The sequence below is a fragment of the Triplophysa dalaica genome, chromosome 15, assembly GCF_015846415.1.
Source record: "Triplophysa dalaica isolate WHDGS20190420 chromosome 15, ASM1584641v1, whole genome shotgun sequence".
In the NCBI taxonomy this organism is placed as follows: Eukaryota; Metazoa; Chordata; class Actinopteri; order Cypriniformes; family Nemacheilidae; genus Triplophysa; species Triplophysa dalaica.
In genome coordinates, this window is record NC_079556.1 from 19,532,677 (window position 1) to 19,551,376 (window position 18,700).

At 35.6% G+C, this 18,700-nt stretch overlaps 1 protein-coding gene across 1 annotated transcript in view; it reads left to right on the forward strand.

The window, feature by feature from the left end:
- kiz (kizuna centrosomal protein) overlaps positions 1–12,087 on the forward strand; it is a 71,320-nt gene extending 59,233 nt beyond the window's left edge. The window contains exon 15 of the mRNA XM_056767409.1: positions 11,674–12,087. Within this exon, the coding sequence (XP_056623387.1) occupies positions 11,674–11,764 (91 nt within the window). The 3' untranslated portion in view covers positions 11,765–12,087. The remainder of the gene's footprint in view (positions 1–11,673) is intronic.
- Positions 12,088–18,700: the final 6,613 nt, after the last annotated feature.

Sequence of the window (18,700 nt, forward strand, 5' to 3'; positions counted from 1 at the left end):
CTAAACAAATAAGTGCACTGTGAGTCGCTTTGGATAAAAGCGTCTGCCAAATGACTAAATGTAAATGTAAATGTAAACAATTATTGTCCATATGCCTATCTATAAGAATGAATAAAAAAGCTTGGTTCATGTGGATAGGATAAAAACTGTAACCTAATGTGTGACTTTATCAATAACAGGATTTTAGAAAGTCACATCTGTAATTTTCCAAAACATTCACATCTTTATTTTGCTAGCTCTCATTTTGACATACATGCGACTCTGGTTTTAAGTACGCTAGGAAACAAAGACAATCCAAAGTTTGTGACGCTTTTAAGTTTCTCGCAACGAATATCTACATGCTCGCATCCATCAGTCACGTTGTACACACCTCTTGTCAATATGACCACGTGGCTTGATGCTGATCTCAGACTTTATAGATGCAAAATACGAGCTCTGTTTATTCCATTCGAGGTGAAATTTCACGGTCTCGGCTTTGGTCTCCACGATATCACATTTGTTGTAAACTTACATCGCCATCAAACAGCAACTTTCAGCCTCCCCACTATAACACTAATAAACATTTAGCAAAACGCAATATTTAATTCTGGGTATATTTGGGTTGATTCCGAGAGCAGATGGGTCACATGCAGTAGTTTGGTTTGTGACTCACAGAGAGAGAAACTCATCTAAGGCTTTAGGCGCCTGATCCATTAGGTAAATGAGGGCCACTCAACCTTGCGCAATATTAAGGCAGAGAGCATGACCAAGGGCCAAGCAGCCGCCTCATTCTGTTGCTGCAGGAGAAACTGCTGGATGAGCGGCTGACCGATCACCATTTCAAGTATTGAAATTCACTCAACAGAATGCACAACACATTTATTTTGTATCTTATCCTGTAATGGGGAAGAAACAAATGCTATCTTTGGTCAAAAACGGGACTACGATACTGGACTGCATTTTCTCAGGTACTGAAACAGGTTGTCTTGTTAAAAAACTTAAATGGCTTTGCAATGAAGATGGCGTGTTTGTGGTGTTTAGGCTAAATAATTTGCATTTATATGTTGATGATTTGGCGAATCTATAAACTTCCCAAAATGTCTCAGGCTGTGTACCCGCGCGTAATGAGTGTACCAGATAAAAATAAAACTTTTAACAAACTTTACATACAGTGGCTGATCAGTTTAATAAAATGAATGACGGTCTGTGTAATGCCTTTGGCTTTTGAGATGTAATTTCAATTCATTCAAATCATGCATTTTTGTTTAACGCATGTGTCTATAAATGGAACTGGCTATCATTGTCCCATGTCTTTAAATGTGCAGAATATTTGTTTATACTGTCAAACGTGAAAAATAACATATATTGGCGTGCTGAATATTATTTTATTAAAACCAAACTTTTAGTTAAACAGATTACGCGTCAGTGCGCCAGCAAATCTATGAGCACAGCAGGTACATAAACAACTACTTACAGTGCAAGTGTATATGAGGTTCGTGCCATTTTGTTTGCGTTTTGCTTTGTGTGAGCTGTCAACACTTACACGTTATAAGTGATGTTGGTCATTATCTAGCCATCAAAACAAATTGTATTTCCGTCAAATGTAGACGCTTTATCCGCGGTTTGTTTTATACTTAATTTGTACTGCAATAATTTTCATTTTTTCAAACAAGCTCGTTTAAATCAGGACCCAAATGTAAGCCTCATACTGAATGAGAAGCCCATGTGTCCACACGAGTGCTTGATGGATCAAGGGTCAGGGAGGGGATAGAGGGGCTGGAGTAAGAGCTGAGGTCCTGACCCATCGTCTCACAGACCCAACTGCCCAACAATGTGTCCGGAATAAGTTAAAGGAGAAAGAGCTCGGCGTGCATTTTAGCGTATCCCAACAGACACAAGCTAATGATCCAGAATTTAATTTGTAAAATAAAAAAGATAAAATGTGTGACAATTATATGAAAACAGTTTTACTAAGTGCGCAATTTGCTGCTGCGTTACGCTGAATGGATTTCAGGTCAAGGCGAACGCACGCAACAATGCTTGCGTAAAACACTCAGATATTAAGGCATGATTTAAATACGTGTTTCTTAAGAAATGCACCCAAACCAAGCAGCAGGACACATCGATTCAAAACCGGCGCGATGGCTTTCTGTTTTATTAATTTAGAGGACGATTGTGTAAATAATGTATCAATGCGAGGCATATTTTAAGATTTTAAGAAGATTTAAAATTCATAATCCGTTGATGATAAAGTTGCACATAATAATCTCTCTTTATGGGAAAAGACCCTATGCATGACCAGACAGAGTTTACCACACACACGTAACTCTGTGACGTTTAAACCTGTATTAAATACAAAGTAAACAGTTTTACACCGGAATTACATGTTATTTTAATTATTGTGATGAATAAAGCGACACAAATCAAATAATGCGTAACAAAAGACCATTAAAAGCGTATTGCTTTGTTGCTCTATTAAAATACAGTACACTTTATAACCTTAAATCGTTCCATGCCTCACAATACAATTTTAAATACCTACAGTAATGTTTTGTCTATACATAATACTTAGTCTACTAAATTACAAATAAAGCAACTTGTAAGAAAGAAATTAAATGGCGTATTCAGTTTATTTTTCCTGATTGTTTATCATTCTAGATTATCAATTAATCTAGCCTGTTGGATAGTTTACTTGTATTAAAATATGACCAAATTCTGCAGTTTAAGGAAACCTTGCACAGATGAAGCATTAAAAAGCATGTTGCTGATGTCGACCATTTTGTGCTGAAAGCAGGTGCAGGTCCCAGCTTCCCACCGCAGTAAAAGCAGCCTTTAAGTACTGCGTACCTACCGTTAAGAAGGTGAAAGGTCCTCCCAAGAGGAGCAAGTATCTGGCAGGCCTCTCCAAAATCTTATTCTTCCGCGCAAGTTTTCATTCACGCGCAATTAATGGAGCTCGATGGACGAAATGATGCTAATAGGTTGTAGATCACAGGGCGCTTCGCAGACAATATCATCTCCACAATTATTAATCGCTTTTACCACTTTACAATTCACACATTTCTTACGTTTACAAATAACAGTAAGTTTTGTAAAATCGAGTTTGCAATTCGTCGTGCAGGACATGCGGTCGATGTCGCCCGTTATTTAGGCAGGTTACATTTCTTATTTGTTGTTATTATGATAAATGAAAAGCTATAAAGACAGAGAAACAGACTACTCGTACAAGCTTTGGGATTCGAACAATACTACTGCAAAAAGGTAATTTTTGATATGTGTAATGGTTATATTTCAGATTGGATGTCCTATTTGTAGTTATTATAAAATTATGTTTCTGAAATATCCGTATGTTCATTCGTGAGCTGAATATTTATACGTTCGGTCCGCTTTTTAGTGTTTATATGTGTAGTAAATGGTGTACGATAATAAAAGATTTAAATGCGTTTATTTACTTCACTAGTTTTCTTCACATTAAAAGTGTTTTAAGTTTTTTTTAGCTATATTTGAAATGGGGATACTACGAAAATATGAGGACAGAGAAGATTTAAACCGAAACATTTAAACAAAACGTTGGACAATGAGAACGTGGATAACAGATAAGAGCAGAAATGGAGAGTAGCCTACTAAATTTCAAGTCATTCTAAAATGTATATTTGTTTAGTGATTGATAAATTATATAGTATGATTATGTGTAATGTTGTTGGAATTTACAATTGTTTCACACACTTATTAATGTTTCGCAAAACTTTGACAACAGTTTTTTTGGCGTGCGCATGGTTTTTCTGTGAGTAGCTTTGTTTTAAAAGTGGCAGCCAAACACCGAGTGGCACCGTTTGCATGTTTAATGTTTAATGGAAGAGACCTCTAGCTTTAATCTGAAATGGGTCTCAAGAGACTTGAATATAAAGCTATTTCACTGACCTCACATCTGCTGCCATTTGCTCATATTATCAACACAAATGTGAACATTTTACCAGCTATAAACAGATTAGTGCAGGAACTGCTGTCAGAGGTGCAGTGATAGCTAACAGTCTAGGCACAAACGGTCAAGTGTACACTACCTCCACATCACTAACCCATCTGACATTAACTTACTTTAGTCTCAGATTCTACAAGCTGATGAAAAAAGTTGAGGTCCATTAAAACTTCAGTATTTCCCTATATCTATACAGTACTTTTTAAGCCAAGGTGTAAGTAAATGCAAAATTGTGTACTGAATGCAAACAAACCCTAAATATAAAAAACTCTAAAAGGGATTAAATAGAATTTAATAACAATAAATTATGTGGATCTGTACATACATTATGTTGCTTATGTAGAAAATCATTTCCTACATGGTGCCTAATGTGTGCAATTCTTGACATTTTTACCTATTCAAAATATTCATAGATATTCACACAGTATTTACACAGTAGACAAAACCATGAAAGTACTTATCTTAGAAAATAATTTTATGGTGCTCTTGTAACGCATGTTACATGTATTTACTACAGTGTTTACTATAAATAATGTAATTTAACTTTAACCTAAACCAAACCATAATCCCAACCCTAACCCTTTAGTATGTACATCTAGTTAATTTGTATTACCTAAGTGTATAATTACACTGTAACCTGTAAAATAAAGTATAACCTATGTTATATATTCAAATCTAACCAGATGCTTCTGCCTTATTGGTATATTTGCGGGTTGACCCAGCCTTATTCAACAATTATTATTTATTTTTATCCTTTGCGAGGATCAAGAAAAAAATGCTGAACCATAACATGAAATAAGATCACTGGGCATAGATTGACTTCAGGATTTGTTTTCTCTAAAATAAAAAAGCAATTGTGATATTTGAAGATCAAACTTTCCTATATGTGATGATATAAAACACATAAAATGCATTATAATTTTGTATAATTTTGTCAATATTTAAACATTTATTTGAATGTGTGATGTATAATACCGGTGTCACATTTCCGCCCTGTGGTTCTATTTATGTATTTAAAAGGAATTAAAAGGTTTTTGTACAACATATAAATAATCATATATAACCATATTTGATGTTGTGCATGGAGATGCATATCTCGAATAGCAGTATTAAACCCAGTGAAAGCTGTTTTATTTCTACATATCCTCATGTTCTCTTTCAGTATCTATTATTATATGCATAACGTATTCAATTCACATTTATTTATGTTTCTACCCTTCACAATACATATTAGTGCAGGCAGTAGAGAATAGCAGCAAGGTTGTAAAGCTGCCGTTTTGTTTTGTTTTCTTGAGCAGGTTTATGCTAGCACACTTGTGCAGTGTTTTGAACGACAGTTAACATCTAGTATCTGGAGTTTCTCTCTTTTGAGGACTATATGATCGCATCTGAGCTTCAGAGCATCTTCTTTACAATTCAAGGAAGGTTTTTGTACAGATCAGAATGTGCTTTTCTCTTCTCAGCAGCCCTCTCTCTCTCTCTTACACACACACACACACACACACACACACACACACACACACACACACACACACGCACACACACACACACACACACACACACATAGAAACACACAACCTGTGTCATATGTCTCTAATTTTGCATTAAATTAGGCTCTCTGCGATAATACCTTTGCATAACATAATGTGATAGCTTGAGGGAATTTTGTGTGCCACTGCATTCTGACCGTGTACAGATGGCTTAGAAAGATCACTACACGCACTGAAAGCAAAGGCATTTGCATTAATGCGATCTCATTACATATAGCTTACTGCTAAGATGACGCATACAGGTTACAAGTGTCCAGTCTGAGCTTTTGTATAGCAGGTGTGATTTTTTATAGTTGTGTGATGAAAACATCAATGTGATGTAAAATATATTTTAGATCCAGTGTTAGAAATGTTCTTTCTATAACAATGTCTTTACATTTCAAGATGTCAACTTGTACTCCCATGTTAAGCATATCGATACAGCACACAGTCATTAAATGCATTTCATATTTTTTATATCTTTATTTTATATATGATGATGACAGTCAGTGAGAAATAATCCTACTGTTTTTCCAACATTGTAAAAACATTTGAAGGTAGGGATTCCTCTTGTGACATTGCGAAAAATAAACCAGAGCATTTATCTTTTGTATTGCAAATGTACAGTATGTAAAATGATCTGTGCTCGACCACATCACCGACAGTGGATGACTTAAATAATATTTGTATCTCTTTATTGCATGTAACCTTTGTTGTTAGTAGCTATACAGATTCAACTTTATTACATATCTATTTGTTTAATGCTTATGAAGTTGTGTGATCCGTGAACTGATGAGAAAGTCTTGCCAAGAAAAAAAAATCCTTTTATTACCCAAAACATTTTCTTATTATGAGTCACACTTGTTTAGAAATCCATAATATTTATGTCCAAAACCAGTTTGATTGAGTATTTTATCTTGCAACAACTCATGTGGTAATTATGAATGAACATATGCTTTTGTTTCTCATTGAGAATTAAATCCTGATATGTAACTTCTACTGTAAGCAAATGGTTTGTTAACTTTATTCAGGCTTTATTCCCCATTCTAAATTATGATCCGTATTTAAATAATAATTGTAAATAATGATATCAGTCAAATTGATATTTAATTTGTTTGTTTTGTTTTTCTTTTTTTGGACTGTGAGTTATACTAGAAATATAAGTGTAAGTAGGCAGAGGAAGAGTTAAATGGATGCAAAAGTTGGAGTATCAACCAAATACTGGCCCTTGATGTTTGACGATTACATCATATGTGTAGTAAAATGATAACATGATATTAATAATCAAACTTATTATTATTAATTTATTTGTCAGTTATCACAAACATTGACGATAACGTGTATTGTGACACCTCAACGTAGTATAATATACTCTATAGTTATGAAAAATTAAAGTTTTAGATAAGATAAAAAAGAAATTATATGTGTACTTATATTTACATTAGATGTGGAAGTGATGTAGAATGTCTTGCAAACAGGAGACCAGTTTTGGACAAGCTATTCAAAAATGTTGCTTGCAATCTATTTAAGTGAAAAATATTTGACAAAGAGCTCATTACATGACAAAAGTTTGCCACCTCTAAGCTACTTCAAACATTTACAGTAAGGTGTTTGCTTACGCTGTTGGGATTAACTCCAGTGGTTAAGAACAATGAGTGGAGAAAATGAGTGGCTAGAAGAAGAAACTTTAGCAGCTGAACACATGACAACATGATGAGAAGTTGTGACATTTTTCAATGACAATTACCTGTTAAAATATATCAGATGTGTCAGTGTTACCATGGTACTTTTAACAATGGTACTTAAAGGGATAGTTCAGCAAAACCACCCACATTTCATTTCATACCTTCATGACTTTCTTTCCTCTGAAGAATGTTGATAACAAATCAAAATATCTTCTGTGTTTCACAGAAGAAAGAGTCATATACAGGTTTTGAATGACATGGGAGCGTTTTTAACGCATTCTAAATGATTTTTGTGTTTAAGTTAAATAAATAATATAGAAAGAAAAGGACCAACACAAGGTTTACCTAAAAGTAACACATACAAATGTTTGGTAAAAATAAGTTTGTTAATACTGTTGGTACTGATAGCTATTTGTTTTGCACTCAGCAGCATAAAGTCCTTGCTGACCTGCATACTTAAAATACTGAATACATCACATGATGGCTAATATATAACTGCTAAACAACAACAAAAAAACAGTTTAGAGGGTTAAAGGATATTTTTACAATCCAGAAAAACTTGTTATAGGTGAACATGAGGGTGAGTAAATGACAACATTAACTTTTATTTGCAAAAATTATTTATAAAAACAAATGGCCTAATACATGGTATAATAGACGGTTTCATCAGACACACATGCTTGGCCAGACGTTAACTTCTGGTCTGTGTTTGGTTTTAATGTAAATATTTATTTTATTGTTAATCTATATTCATATTTTATTGTATATTCATTGTATTTAACTGATCAACAGTTAGAGATTTTTTTGAGGAGGTCTTCCTGAAGAAAGTTTTGGGCCACATAACATTTATGTTGTTGCTCTGAAACCTTCTATAGCAGATCTTCCACAAAATAGGAATACAAACTGTGAAATTAACTGTCTGATTATAAATCTTATTGTAATGTCCATAACGCTATTAAACAAGTATGTGTAACACAGACACTGTCAAATACTTCAAATCTTCTTATATCTATCAATGCTCTCCCTTTCACTCTTTGATCGTGTCTTGTCTCTTGACCCTGCTTTAATGTTCAAGGACACATGAAACCACACACGCGCCAGTGAATGTATGATGGATAAATCTCTCTTATCATATAGAGATCCTGGAGGAGGTTTACGCAGCAGCTTCTTCTTATAAAAACGACTATTCAGACATTGATTAGTTTCTTCATTATTGTCCGAAAGCTTTATGACCTTCATGGGAAACAACGTTTAATGTTCTGACTACTCTTTTCTTCCAATGGCAGTGGTTCCCGTTTTTTCAAATGTTTGAAAAAGAAGCGAATGCATCATATAACTTCATTTTCCTCAACTCAAATGGCATCACATCGTTTTTTTGCTTTATTTTGTCGTGAGGTCTAGTCACAAGAGAAGACAGAAAAAAAGAGATTATTCATCAAAGTAACACCATATTTGATTTTGAGAATGTATAAGAAAGGTTAACATTTCGGTATGTTTGTTGCAACCATATAACCAAACATCAAACTCGCCCGGCTGGTCCATAGGCATCTCACTGTTTGCATTTTATTACTCATGTCATCTTTTTCCTAGAATTGGCTAATAAAGACTTTCTTCAGTTATTTAATATCGCTTTATTAAGTATTGAAGTCATCCTGACCGAAAGGGCTGAACACGTCCTTGAAAGAGTATACATTGGATAATCATACAAAAGGATCACGCTATCTACAGGTTCTCTAGCCTCGATGTGGCAGAGTGGGATCAAAACTGCGGTTACAATGTGTGTGATGGCCCAACTCCACTGAAAAACTGAATACCGTCTTTATAGCCCAACACTTCAGGTAAAAACAGGACTAAGAAATGCAAATATTGCTCACAGAGTGGCACCTTTAGTTTGCATTGCATTGTGTTTACACTGAAAGTAGTGTTGCCATAAGCAATTTAAACACTTATTATCAATCATTTTGCATATTTGCTCATCAAAACGATATCTTTAATAGTGAAAATAATTTCTTCATGCTCTTCAAATTAAATCCACCCTTTTAATATAGGCACAATCATGAATATGCAAATTGGTCCAGTCTATCTGATCAACTCAATCAACAGTGTGATGTGATTGGTTACAACGTGTTTCTGACGTAGAGATCAGTGGTTGTTCCAAACCTCGTTTTGAGATTATGATTTTTAGGAGAAAATTGCCCAATGATGACAATTTGCTCATGGTTTCTCCTAAAGCTTGTTTAAAACACCACAACTGGTGAGTTCAAAATCAACCCCAAAATCTTGCTGGTCTTGATGGAGGAAACTGGTGATGTCAGAAGGCTGAGCTACCACTACACACCGTTTAGAAGGCGGCATTTTTAAAACCTTTCAAAGAAACCGCAAATAAACAATAAATTAAAAAGCATTCAATGTAAAAAATGTGAAGTGAAAATGTGTTGAAAAACAGTAGCATGTCACCAAATGATTTTTTTTGTATTGCTTTACATTGTGGTAATATGATTTACAAAAGCAAATTACAGTACAGAATATATACTGGAGACAAATGTATTATCAATATTTATAAGACTTTTATTATTTAAGCTATTTATTATGTTTTAATAAAAAAAAGAAATTCCCAAATTACTCACTCATGTCTCCATCTCCATCACGTTGTAACAAATTGAGGTTCGATCCCAGGGGATGGCAAATACCTCTGTAAAATGTATAGGATAATGCAATGTAAGTCGCTTTGGATAAAAGCATTTGCCAAATGCATAAATGTCAAATGTAAATTTGTTGGTAGTCGGTTTATCTCCCTTTTTGATAGATATGTGAGTGTTGTATGTTCCATCCCGATGGAAAATGATATGACTGTTGTTCTATGGGGTTTCTGAGATTTGACCGTAATTCTGATGAGGTTCTGGGATAAAAGTTTCATTCTGAGGAGGTCGTAGGCTCTTGGAGTAGTTCACTTGTGAAATGTCATACAATCCTCCGTGTGTTTATTTATTTAGACAAAATCAAATCGAGGCTTACATTTACATTTAGTCATTTAGCAGACGCTTTTATCTAAAGCGACTTACAAGTCGGGTAAACAATGCAATGCAATTGGGTCAAACATTAGGACAACAAAAAGCGCAAGAGCAATAAAACATGTCTCACAAAGACTACTACATTGTACAGAGCCAAGTTTTGTTTATCTAAGCATGTTTTTTTTTTTTGTTAGATATTGTAGAAAAGATATAGAAATCAGAAATGATCATTCAGGTGCAGACGGAAGAGATGTGTTTTCAGACGATTCTTAAAGATGGCGACAGAATCTGCGGATCTTGTAGCAGCAGGCAGATCATTGCCCAAATGTGGAACCGATCCAGAGAAGGTTCAGATTTTTCGTTTGCAGAGCGTAAGGATCTGGCGGGTACATAAGTCTGCATAAGTGAATGAAGATAAGGGGGTGCCGAACCATTGGTGGTCTTGTAGGCCAGGAGCTGAGTCTTAAATTTGATGCGAGCGACTATAGGGAGCCAATGCAACTTAATGAAGAGAGGAGTGACGTGTGCTCTCTTCAGTTCATTGAAGACCACTCTTGCTGCTTCATTCTGGATCATCTGTAGAGGTTTGGTCATGCAAGCAGGAAGTCCAGTTAGTAGCACATTGCAATAGTCCAGTCTGGACAGAACAAGAGCCTGGACTAGGACCTGCATAGCAGCTTTCCAGGGTTCCTTCTAAAGGTGCTACATGACACCACCCAATCAACAAGTCTAGCGAATCGATTAGTCATTTTCCAAGAAAGCTAAAAAAGTACTGTATATACTTATTATTTTAACTAAATATTTTGTAATTTTTAAGGTTCTTATTTGGACTGTCCAACAACAAGTTTACGTACATACACGGTGTAAAAACACTTTAATTTTCTAATAATATGAAGTTATTATTACCTTACTTTTTGAGTGACTCAATTAATTCGTTCGGCGATTCATCTGCCTAATCCCCTCCTTTCTGTCAACCAACTCTGATCTGATTTGTCAGATGGTCTAGTCTGCTATGATTGGTCTACGCCATGCAGTGTCGCAAAAGGAACGTAGGCGGGCATAACATGGAGTCATGCAAATCTGACCTGGAACTGAAATTAGAATGACAGACGACTCGTTCGTGTATTTCAGAGTCGACTCCTTTTTTCCAAGCCAATAACTTTGTTATTCGTTCACTTTCGGCTTTACGACTTGACATGTTCTTACATTCTTACACAGCAGCATTACACACTGCATGAAATGTAATTTTAAGGACATTGAAATAATAACTCTTTAAACATAAAAACATGGCTTGCACTGCCTCGGAGTATGTAATGGCATTAGATAGGCCTACTAAAGTGAATCAGGGTAGAGCATGAACACAGTTCTGAACACGTTCTTGTAATTGCTCAACAATGACATTTAAGTCATTTCTAACAAAAATATCTTGCATAATGAAGACTTTGTCCTGTGATGCGTTTGTGTTCCCTCATGTGACTGTTTTTGTTTTTCAGAAGCCACATGCTGGTTGAGATTGCTGGATTTTCCCAATGGGGCACAGTATGTTTCCATCCATCAATAGCACCTGTTCCTACTTTCTACTAATTATACCATCCCTACTTTCTGTTTATTCCCAGTCTATCAGTTTATCATACCTGCATACAATAAAGTCCCCTGTGTCAAAAATCTGAGTGAGGTGGACTCAGCAAACAATGGCCTCCTTTTATTCCTTTGTCCATCGTTCATTCCTCCACATTCCTCCACATCTGCATTGGTACCCTGTGTGACTGTGTTATCAGTACAGTGACATCAAGGGGTCCTGATTAAGCATCATAAGAAGAGATGGAAGCTAGAACTGTTTTACTCTTAGAATTGTGAATCTGAACTCTGTAAAAAAAGTTTACAATAAAATTATTTTATTTCTTTAATCTACCTTGAGCCACCTGTGCACCTGGAAATGGAACCTGTGTTTTACAGATGAAAACCTTTTTTACATAAAAAAATATAGAAGTTTCCTAAACACGTCAATGTTTCACATGGCCTTGCTGTGTCAATATTAAAGCGATCAAGGTTTGCAGGATGATTTTATGTTGAATCCTCAACAGACTCTTGCAAAACACTCTGACAACTTAGGTTGAATGGTTCAATACACAAATTCTGGTACTGATACAGAAATTCTAATAAAAACTGACCATGCTGACCTGCTGTCTTCTTGTCCCTTTTTTGCAGTCACAGGAAAATTCTGTGGCATCTTCAATCTGCTATTGTGTATGGCAGATTATTCAAAGTAAGATTTAAAAGGAATAGTTCACCCAAAACTGAAAATCCTTTCATCATTTACTCATTATCATGTCATTCCAATGCTATTTGACTCAAACCCAACCACATTGAACCACATTGAATTTTTTGTATGGACAAAAAAATACTTTCTCATGAAATCAGTTGTTGTGTTTAGTGAAGAAGGAATCAAACAGGTTTACAACCACATTCGGGGGAATAAATGCTGACAGAATTTTAAGAATGAATGTGTGTGCTGGTAAATAAAGTGCATCAATCGAGAATTAAATCAAATGTGTTATGTAGTCAATGATGTGATCCAAATGATCTCCATTTGTCTTTTACCTCCCATATTGTGTTACGTTTCAGCTAGATCTCATTCTATTTCTTGTTCTTCATGAAGTTCAATGACTTAGGCCTCTTCTTTTGCTTTTTTGAATTTGGTTTGATTTTTCTACCATGTTTAGTATAGATATGCACCAAAATGTACATTTTGGGTGAAAATGGTAAAGCGATAATTCTTTAACATTCATAACTGATATTTTGGCCGATATGCAGTATCTATCAATAAAAAAATTCCCTAAGACTGAAACAAAAAGCATAGAGTGGACAACTGGTAAACATACACTTAAGAAAACAACAAGGTACGCATTTGTTCTCTTTTTACACTGAAAATCATGTACCAAGACTTCTTTACACAAGTTAATGATCCTTTAACTTTCAAACCTTTCTTAATAAGAAAATTAAAGATGTTCTTCCAGAGCAACCCAGAAATATATGATTTAGTTCGTAGAATTTACACATTCATATAATGTATCTACATACTGTACCTACCAACTAGGCCTTGCTAATAGCATTTACATTTACATTTAGTCATTTAGCAGATGCTTTAATGTTCACGACAGAAAGATAGAAAGATAGTACTGTACTGTATTTTAACTGTGAGCAGCGTGCAGCTAGGAAGTTTAAGCAGAGGAAAAGATTTATGATTTATATATATATATATATCAGCCTAAATTTTGCTATCGGCCGATACCGAAAACATTAAAAATGACCATTTATTTGCCGATAGCGATATGACCGATAATTTAGCGTGCATCCCTAACAGGGTCCTAAAATGATTTTGTTATACCAATGATTTAATTTACTAGTTTAATTTAATAGGCAAAAAACTAAATAAGTTAATCATAAATATTAACACTGAAAAAGTTTGTTAAAATCGAATGAATAAAATCACATTGTTATCTCGTTAACAGTATGACTTTACATACCAAGAGTACTAACTTATTTTGATATGTTTTTATGTAAGCATCATGACAAAGAATGAAAACCCCTATGACCTGAAAAACTTGTGGCACAGATCAAAATTCTAAACCACAAGGCAAAGCATGTACATCAAAATGTCAAACATAAGAAAAACTAAATCAACTAAATCAAGTGTTTGACTTTGTGCAAGGTGCTTGATATTACACAAAATTCCCATAATACAGACAATTTTTTTACGGTAAACATAATTTAGAATTTGATGCCGAGTTATATATGGTACAAACAGAAATGTCCTACATTGAAAAAAGTGCAGTTCAGATGGATCAGAGGTTTACACACACTCAGAATATTAAGAAAACGTCACGTTTTTAGGTAATAAGCCTCACGGGGCTCAGTAAGAAAACATCCTGCCAAAACCTTAGATGAAAATTGTGGTCCTCCAAAGGTCTGGTTTTCTTCAGAGCAATTTCCAATGCTTGATGAATAATACACAAGGATCAGTCAGCTCAGAAGAGACAAACTCTGATGAATGTAATATTTGTTGGTGCAAAAAGACAATATCAATGCCAGAACAACAGTAAAAATAGCACATTAAATTTGGACATTTTGGAAAGTTGGCCTATTGTATTATACAACAGTTCCTTTTGGTTCTCGAATCTGATTGGCTGACAGCCATGTGATATTCCACAAGTATCACCACAGGAACAGTTTCACCGTTTCTATCACTTTGCCACTATACAAAGTTGGAATGAAAGTTAAAACGGAAAGTAAACACACGAGGTTGCACATTTCGTTACAGGAGGTGGTGGTATGCACCTGAACAAGTTTGTTGCTACCAGGCCCGGACTGTACATCGGGAGTACCGGGATGATTCCCGTGGCCTGTCGACTGATTTGGCCTGCTGCCAGCCAGCTGTGGCAATTTGTACATACAAATGTCAATAGTGTGTTATTGAAGCGCAAACGTACGTCGCTCAAAACTGGACGAGTGCTGCTTATGCCCAGGAAATCAAAGGGCACGCGTCCACTTTTGTGCAAGAGCAAAAGAAATCCAGGTGCGAGGAAAGCTTCTACCACCTGCGAGCGCAGAGCATCTGGCCAGTTCTGTGCCTGAGCAAAAGAGATCCGCTTGCGTGCGGAGAGGTTCATGCTCACACATCAATATTGACGTTCAGTAAAAAGTAACAGTAAAAGCATAAAAGAATGACATTAAGTTGTCCTGACGTTGGAAATTCAATATTTGGGAATTTAGGCAGCATCTCGCAGAGCAATTCACAGCACCAGGAATAGTGTACATTTTCAGAAGGGGACTCACGGGTCTCAAGACGTGCTTTACACAACAGAAATTGCCATGTCAACTTGCTACTGTAAACAAGTGCATTTTTACATAAAAAAAACAATGGAAAGTGCTGCGAAATAACACATTCTCTGCGAGTGTCCTTTTGCAGTCTCTGTCTCTTTCATTCACAAGCACGCCCTTCCTCCTTCTTTCTCACTGTTAACTAATTTGCAGCACTGTGCAAATTTAAAGGAAGTGGTGGTTTGAATTTGTAACAGAGGTTTGTTAATTTTTATGCTGGGCGGGATTTTGTGGCGGAAGAAAGTAGTTCCCCATTTCCTTAAAAAAACGGAGAGTTTTAGAGACACTCCGGGGCCTGCGGAATCGTGCCTCTAGCCTAATCACAGATGTAACAAGGTTCAATAAAAAGAAGGAAGGAGGCGGGAACCGGCGAACATTTAACAAACTTTAATAAAAATAAACAAACAATTACAGGGAAGTAAAATGCCGGCAGCCACCACACGGTCAACTGCCGGCCACAAGAACATAAATACAAAAGTAAAAGATATGTCCGACCCGGTCCTCTCTCATCAGCAGTCACGTCGCTCGTCCTTATGCTCCCGATTTTCTCTGTGAGATATGCGGGACCAGTGTGCGCACAGCTGATTCCAACTTTCACTCATGCCACACCGGCCCCGCATCACGGCTCCAGTCCCGCCTTCCTCACCACAACAGACATGCTGAAATAGAGCTCTATCTTTACATTTACATTTACATTTTATCTCACTCATACTCCAGCGATATTGCATTATAATGACCACCTATAAGGAATATGATCGCCAGCCAAATGACACGATCCCAACAGCGAGGCATAGAGAGGGCAGCATCATGTGTTTTGTTTGCTTTGCTGTTTAGATGCATGTCTCAAAATAGATGATATCACAGGTAGGGAGAATTCCCTTCAGAGATGGTTGAAGATTTATTGACAAAGAGGTCTTCCAAAACAACAAAGTGTAAGTAAACCCCTGACTTCAACTCTAAAACCACTATTACCTACTCTATAATCTCTTGTGTATATTATTATTAAAATGCACTATGAAAAGCACCCTCATATAGTGAGACTTTGATTATACCTTTAGACTTTGTAAGTATAAAATGTTTAATCTGTTACAAAAAATTAAGGCCTAGAGCGAAGACAACCAGTAAACAAGTTTGAGGATTTTATTTTCTCACATTTAACCTTTTCATTTTTATCTTCCACTCGAGTGTACATCTGAAGATGTGATAGTATAGGATGACGCACTGGTGTATAATGTAGTTGTTAATGTACTATGTCATCAAAACTCATTTAACCCAATACATGTTTTTTTGATAGCTGTCGACTGAAACGGCCTCTGCGTGAGAGGGTTAAATAGTATATATAGCCAATATAACTTTGGGTCTAGAAAAAAATTACCACTACTTGGCAAAAGTTAAATGCGACCAATTACACTGCCAGACAAGGCCAACTTCAGTCTTCTCATCAATTTAAACTCCTGTAGTCGGCACAATATTACTACCTGCTAGCCAGCCTGATAAACAAACACAGAAGTTAACTTTTTGCAATGCGTATGAGTACAATAAAACCGGCTTTGCTGTAACTGTTTACTGTTTATTTGTATTTTTGTGTACATTATGAGGACACACAGCCTTGTTTAACTGGAATGGATAAATGTTTTTTTTTTTACTTTAAGACCTAGTGAACTGTAAACACACTTTCCGAAGTGAGATTTAAGCTACAAAAGGACTTTGCGCTACCAATCGAAGAACCATTACGTGGCTAAAATTAAATGTGACAAAGTTACACGTCCCATTCAACATATTGTTTATTTAATAAAATCAATATAGCCTACGATAAAATTTAGCAATTTTTTATTTAACAAAGACAGCAAAAGTACACACATTCTTTACTTAAGTAGAAGTAAAGATACTCCTCTTAAAAATACTCAGATAAAAGTTGAAGTACTGACTAAACTTATTTACTTGTTTCTATTTTAGAGAACATTCTTCTTTACTTTTACTAATGTAAAATGTGGCCAGTACTACCTGTTTTAGAGTCACGCTCGTAACTGGACATCACAACTGAACTACCATAAGATAGAACCCAAGCATAAAAAAGACTGATGGAAAAAATCTTAGCCATCACCTTGGTCACATCCTAGACACCTTGTCCTTGGAAACAACTCCAACTTATATTATGATGTAAGATAAGAGCGTAAAGAACAAGCGTATTGACAATAATTGTGACAGAATTCCCTCTGTTTCAAGTTCTCAACCATAATTTGAGTTATTCTTTGTGTTGCCTTTCACCTTGGTACGTGGCAGCTTCATAGACTACTATATGTCTGTGTTGCGTAATAGCCAGGAAATGACTGTTTGGTACTGTAATTGTCAAAGCACTTCATAACAGAATTTCACTGCTTTCAATTTTACATGAACTGTCCCTTTAAATTTTAAGTACAGACCATACATGGAGATATCATTATACAAAGGTTGTAGACACTTGGGAGATCTTGTCAAAAAGAGAAAACTAAGAAATAAAGACAAAGACAAATGAAGAAAATTAATTAGGCAAGACAATTTACTTGGTAACCTTAAATTAATTTATTCCTAACTCTATCCCTAATAAAACGCTGAAATTTAAAAATTATTCTCTAGTCACACTGAACGTTTATGATACTTTTTCCATTTAACACAGCATTTTCTCTCGTAAACCAGTGTTAAAATATTAAATGTTAAGCCCCTTACATTGTACGTTGCACTCGTTCAACATTTAAACTGAAACATCTTGCTGACAGTGTTGCCAGATTATGTGGACGAAACCCACTCACTCCAACAAAACTCTCCCCAAAATGTTTATTGCCAAAATAATGTGATAGAATTTTATTGTAATGTCAATCAACGTTGATAAGGATCATTTTATCTCCTTATAATAAAGTATGTCAAGATGACTAAATATAATAGAGCCAGGAAAATAGATCAAAAATATCGATAAGGCATAAGCATCAATAGAAAAACACTTTACAACGGCAATCACAAAATTAGCGATTTTTGTGCAAAAGTGCCCACTATCATTTGTCAAAGGGTAATTGCATCCTAAAAATCTACTTTGTGATATTTTACTCACCCACATGACGTTAAACATGTTTTGAGACCTCAGGGTCTTGACATCTGAGAGATTTCCAGGTCTCATACATAATCGTTATAGTTGTTGTCGAAGTCCAGAAAAGTACAAAATATATGTTAAATTGGTCTTTATTTTTCCATGTCATATCATTTGAAAATAACACATTTTAGTGTTGTGTGCAACCGTGCCACTTTTGCCAAAGGTGATAATACCGTCAAAATATCATACCGGCCCATGCCTTATCGGAAAGAAAAGCAATAAGCAGGCATTTTGCATGCTTTCATGTAATTCATGCACACACCATGATAGCAAAAAAAATGTAATTCATTGATACATCTTGCACGATTATGAACAATGCCAACAATAATGCACTCACCTTAAAGCGGAGCTGTAATGCTATGTCATGCATTCTGACCTCTTTACACAGTTTATCGTGCCGGTTTCTCATACATGGGGAACTTGATAAAAAACGAGTTGGACGTATGAAGTAGTATTTCTGTACTTGAGACCCTCCCCGAGCAATTCAACCGGTTTTGGAACGTTTTTTCTTATTC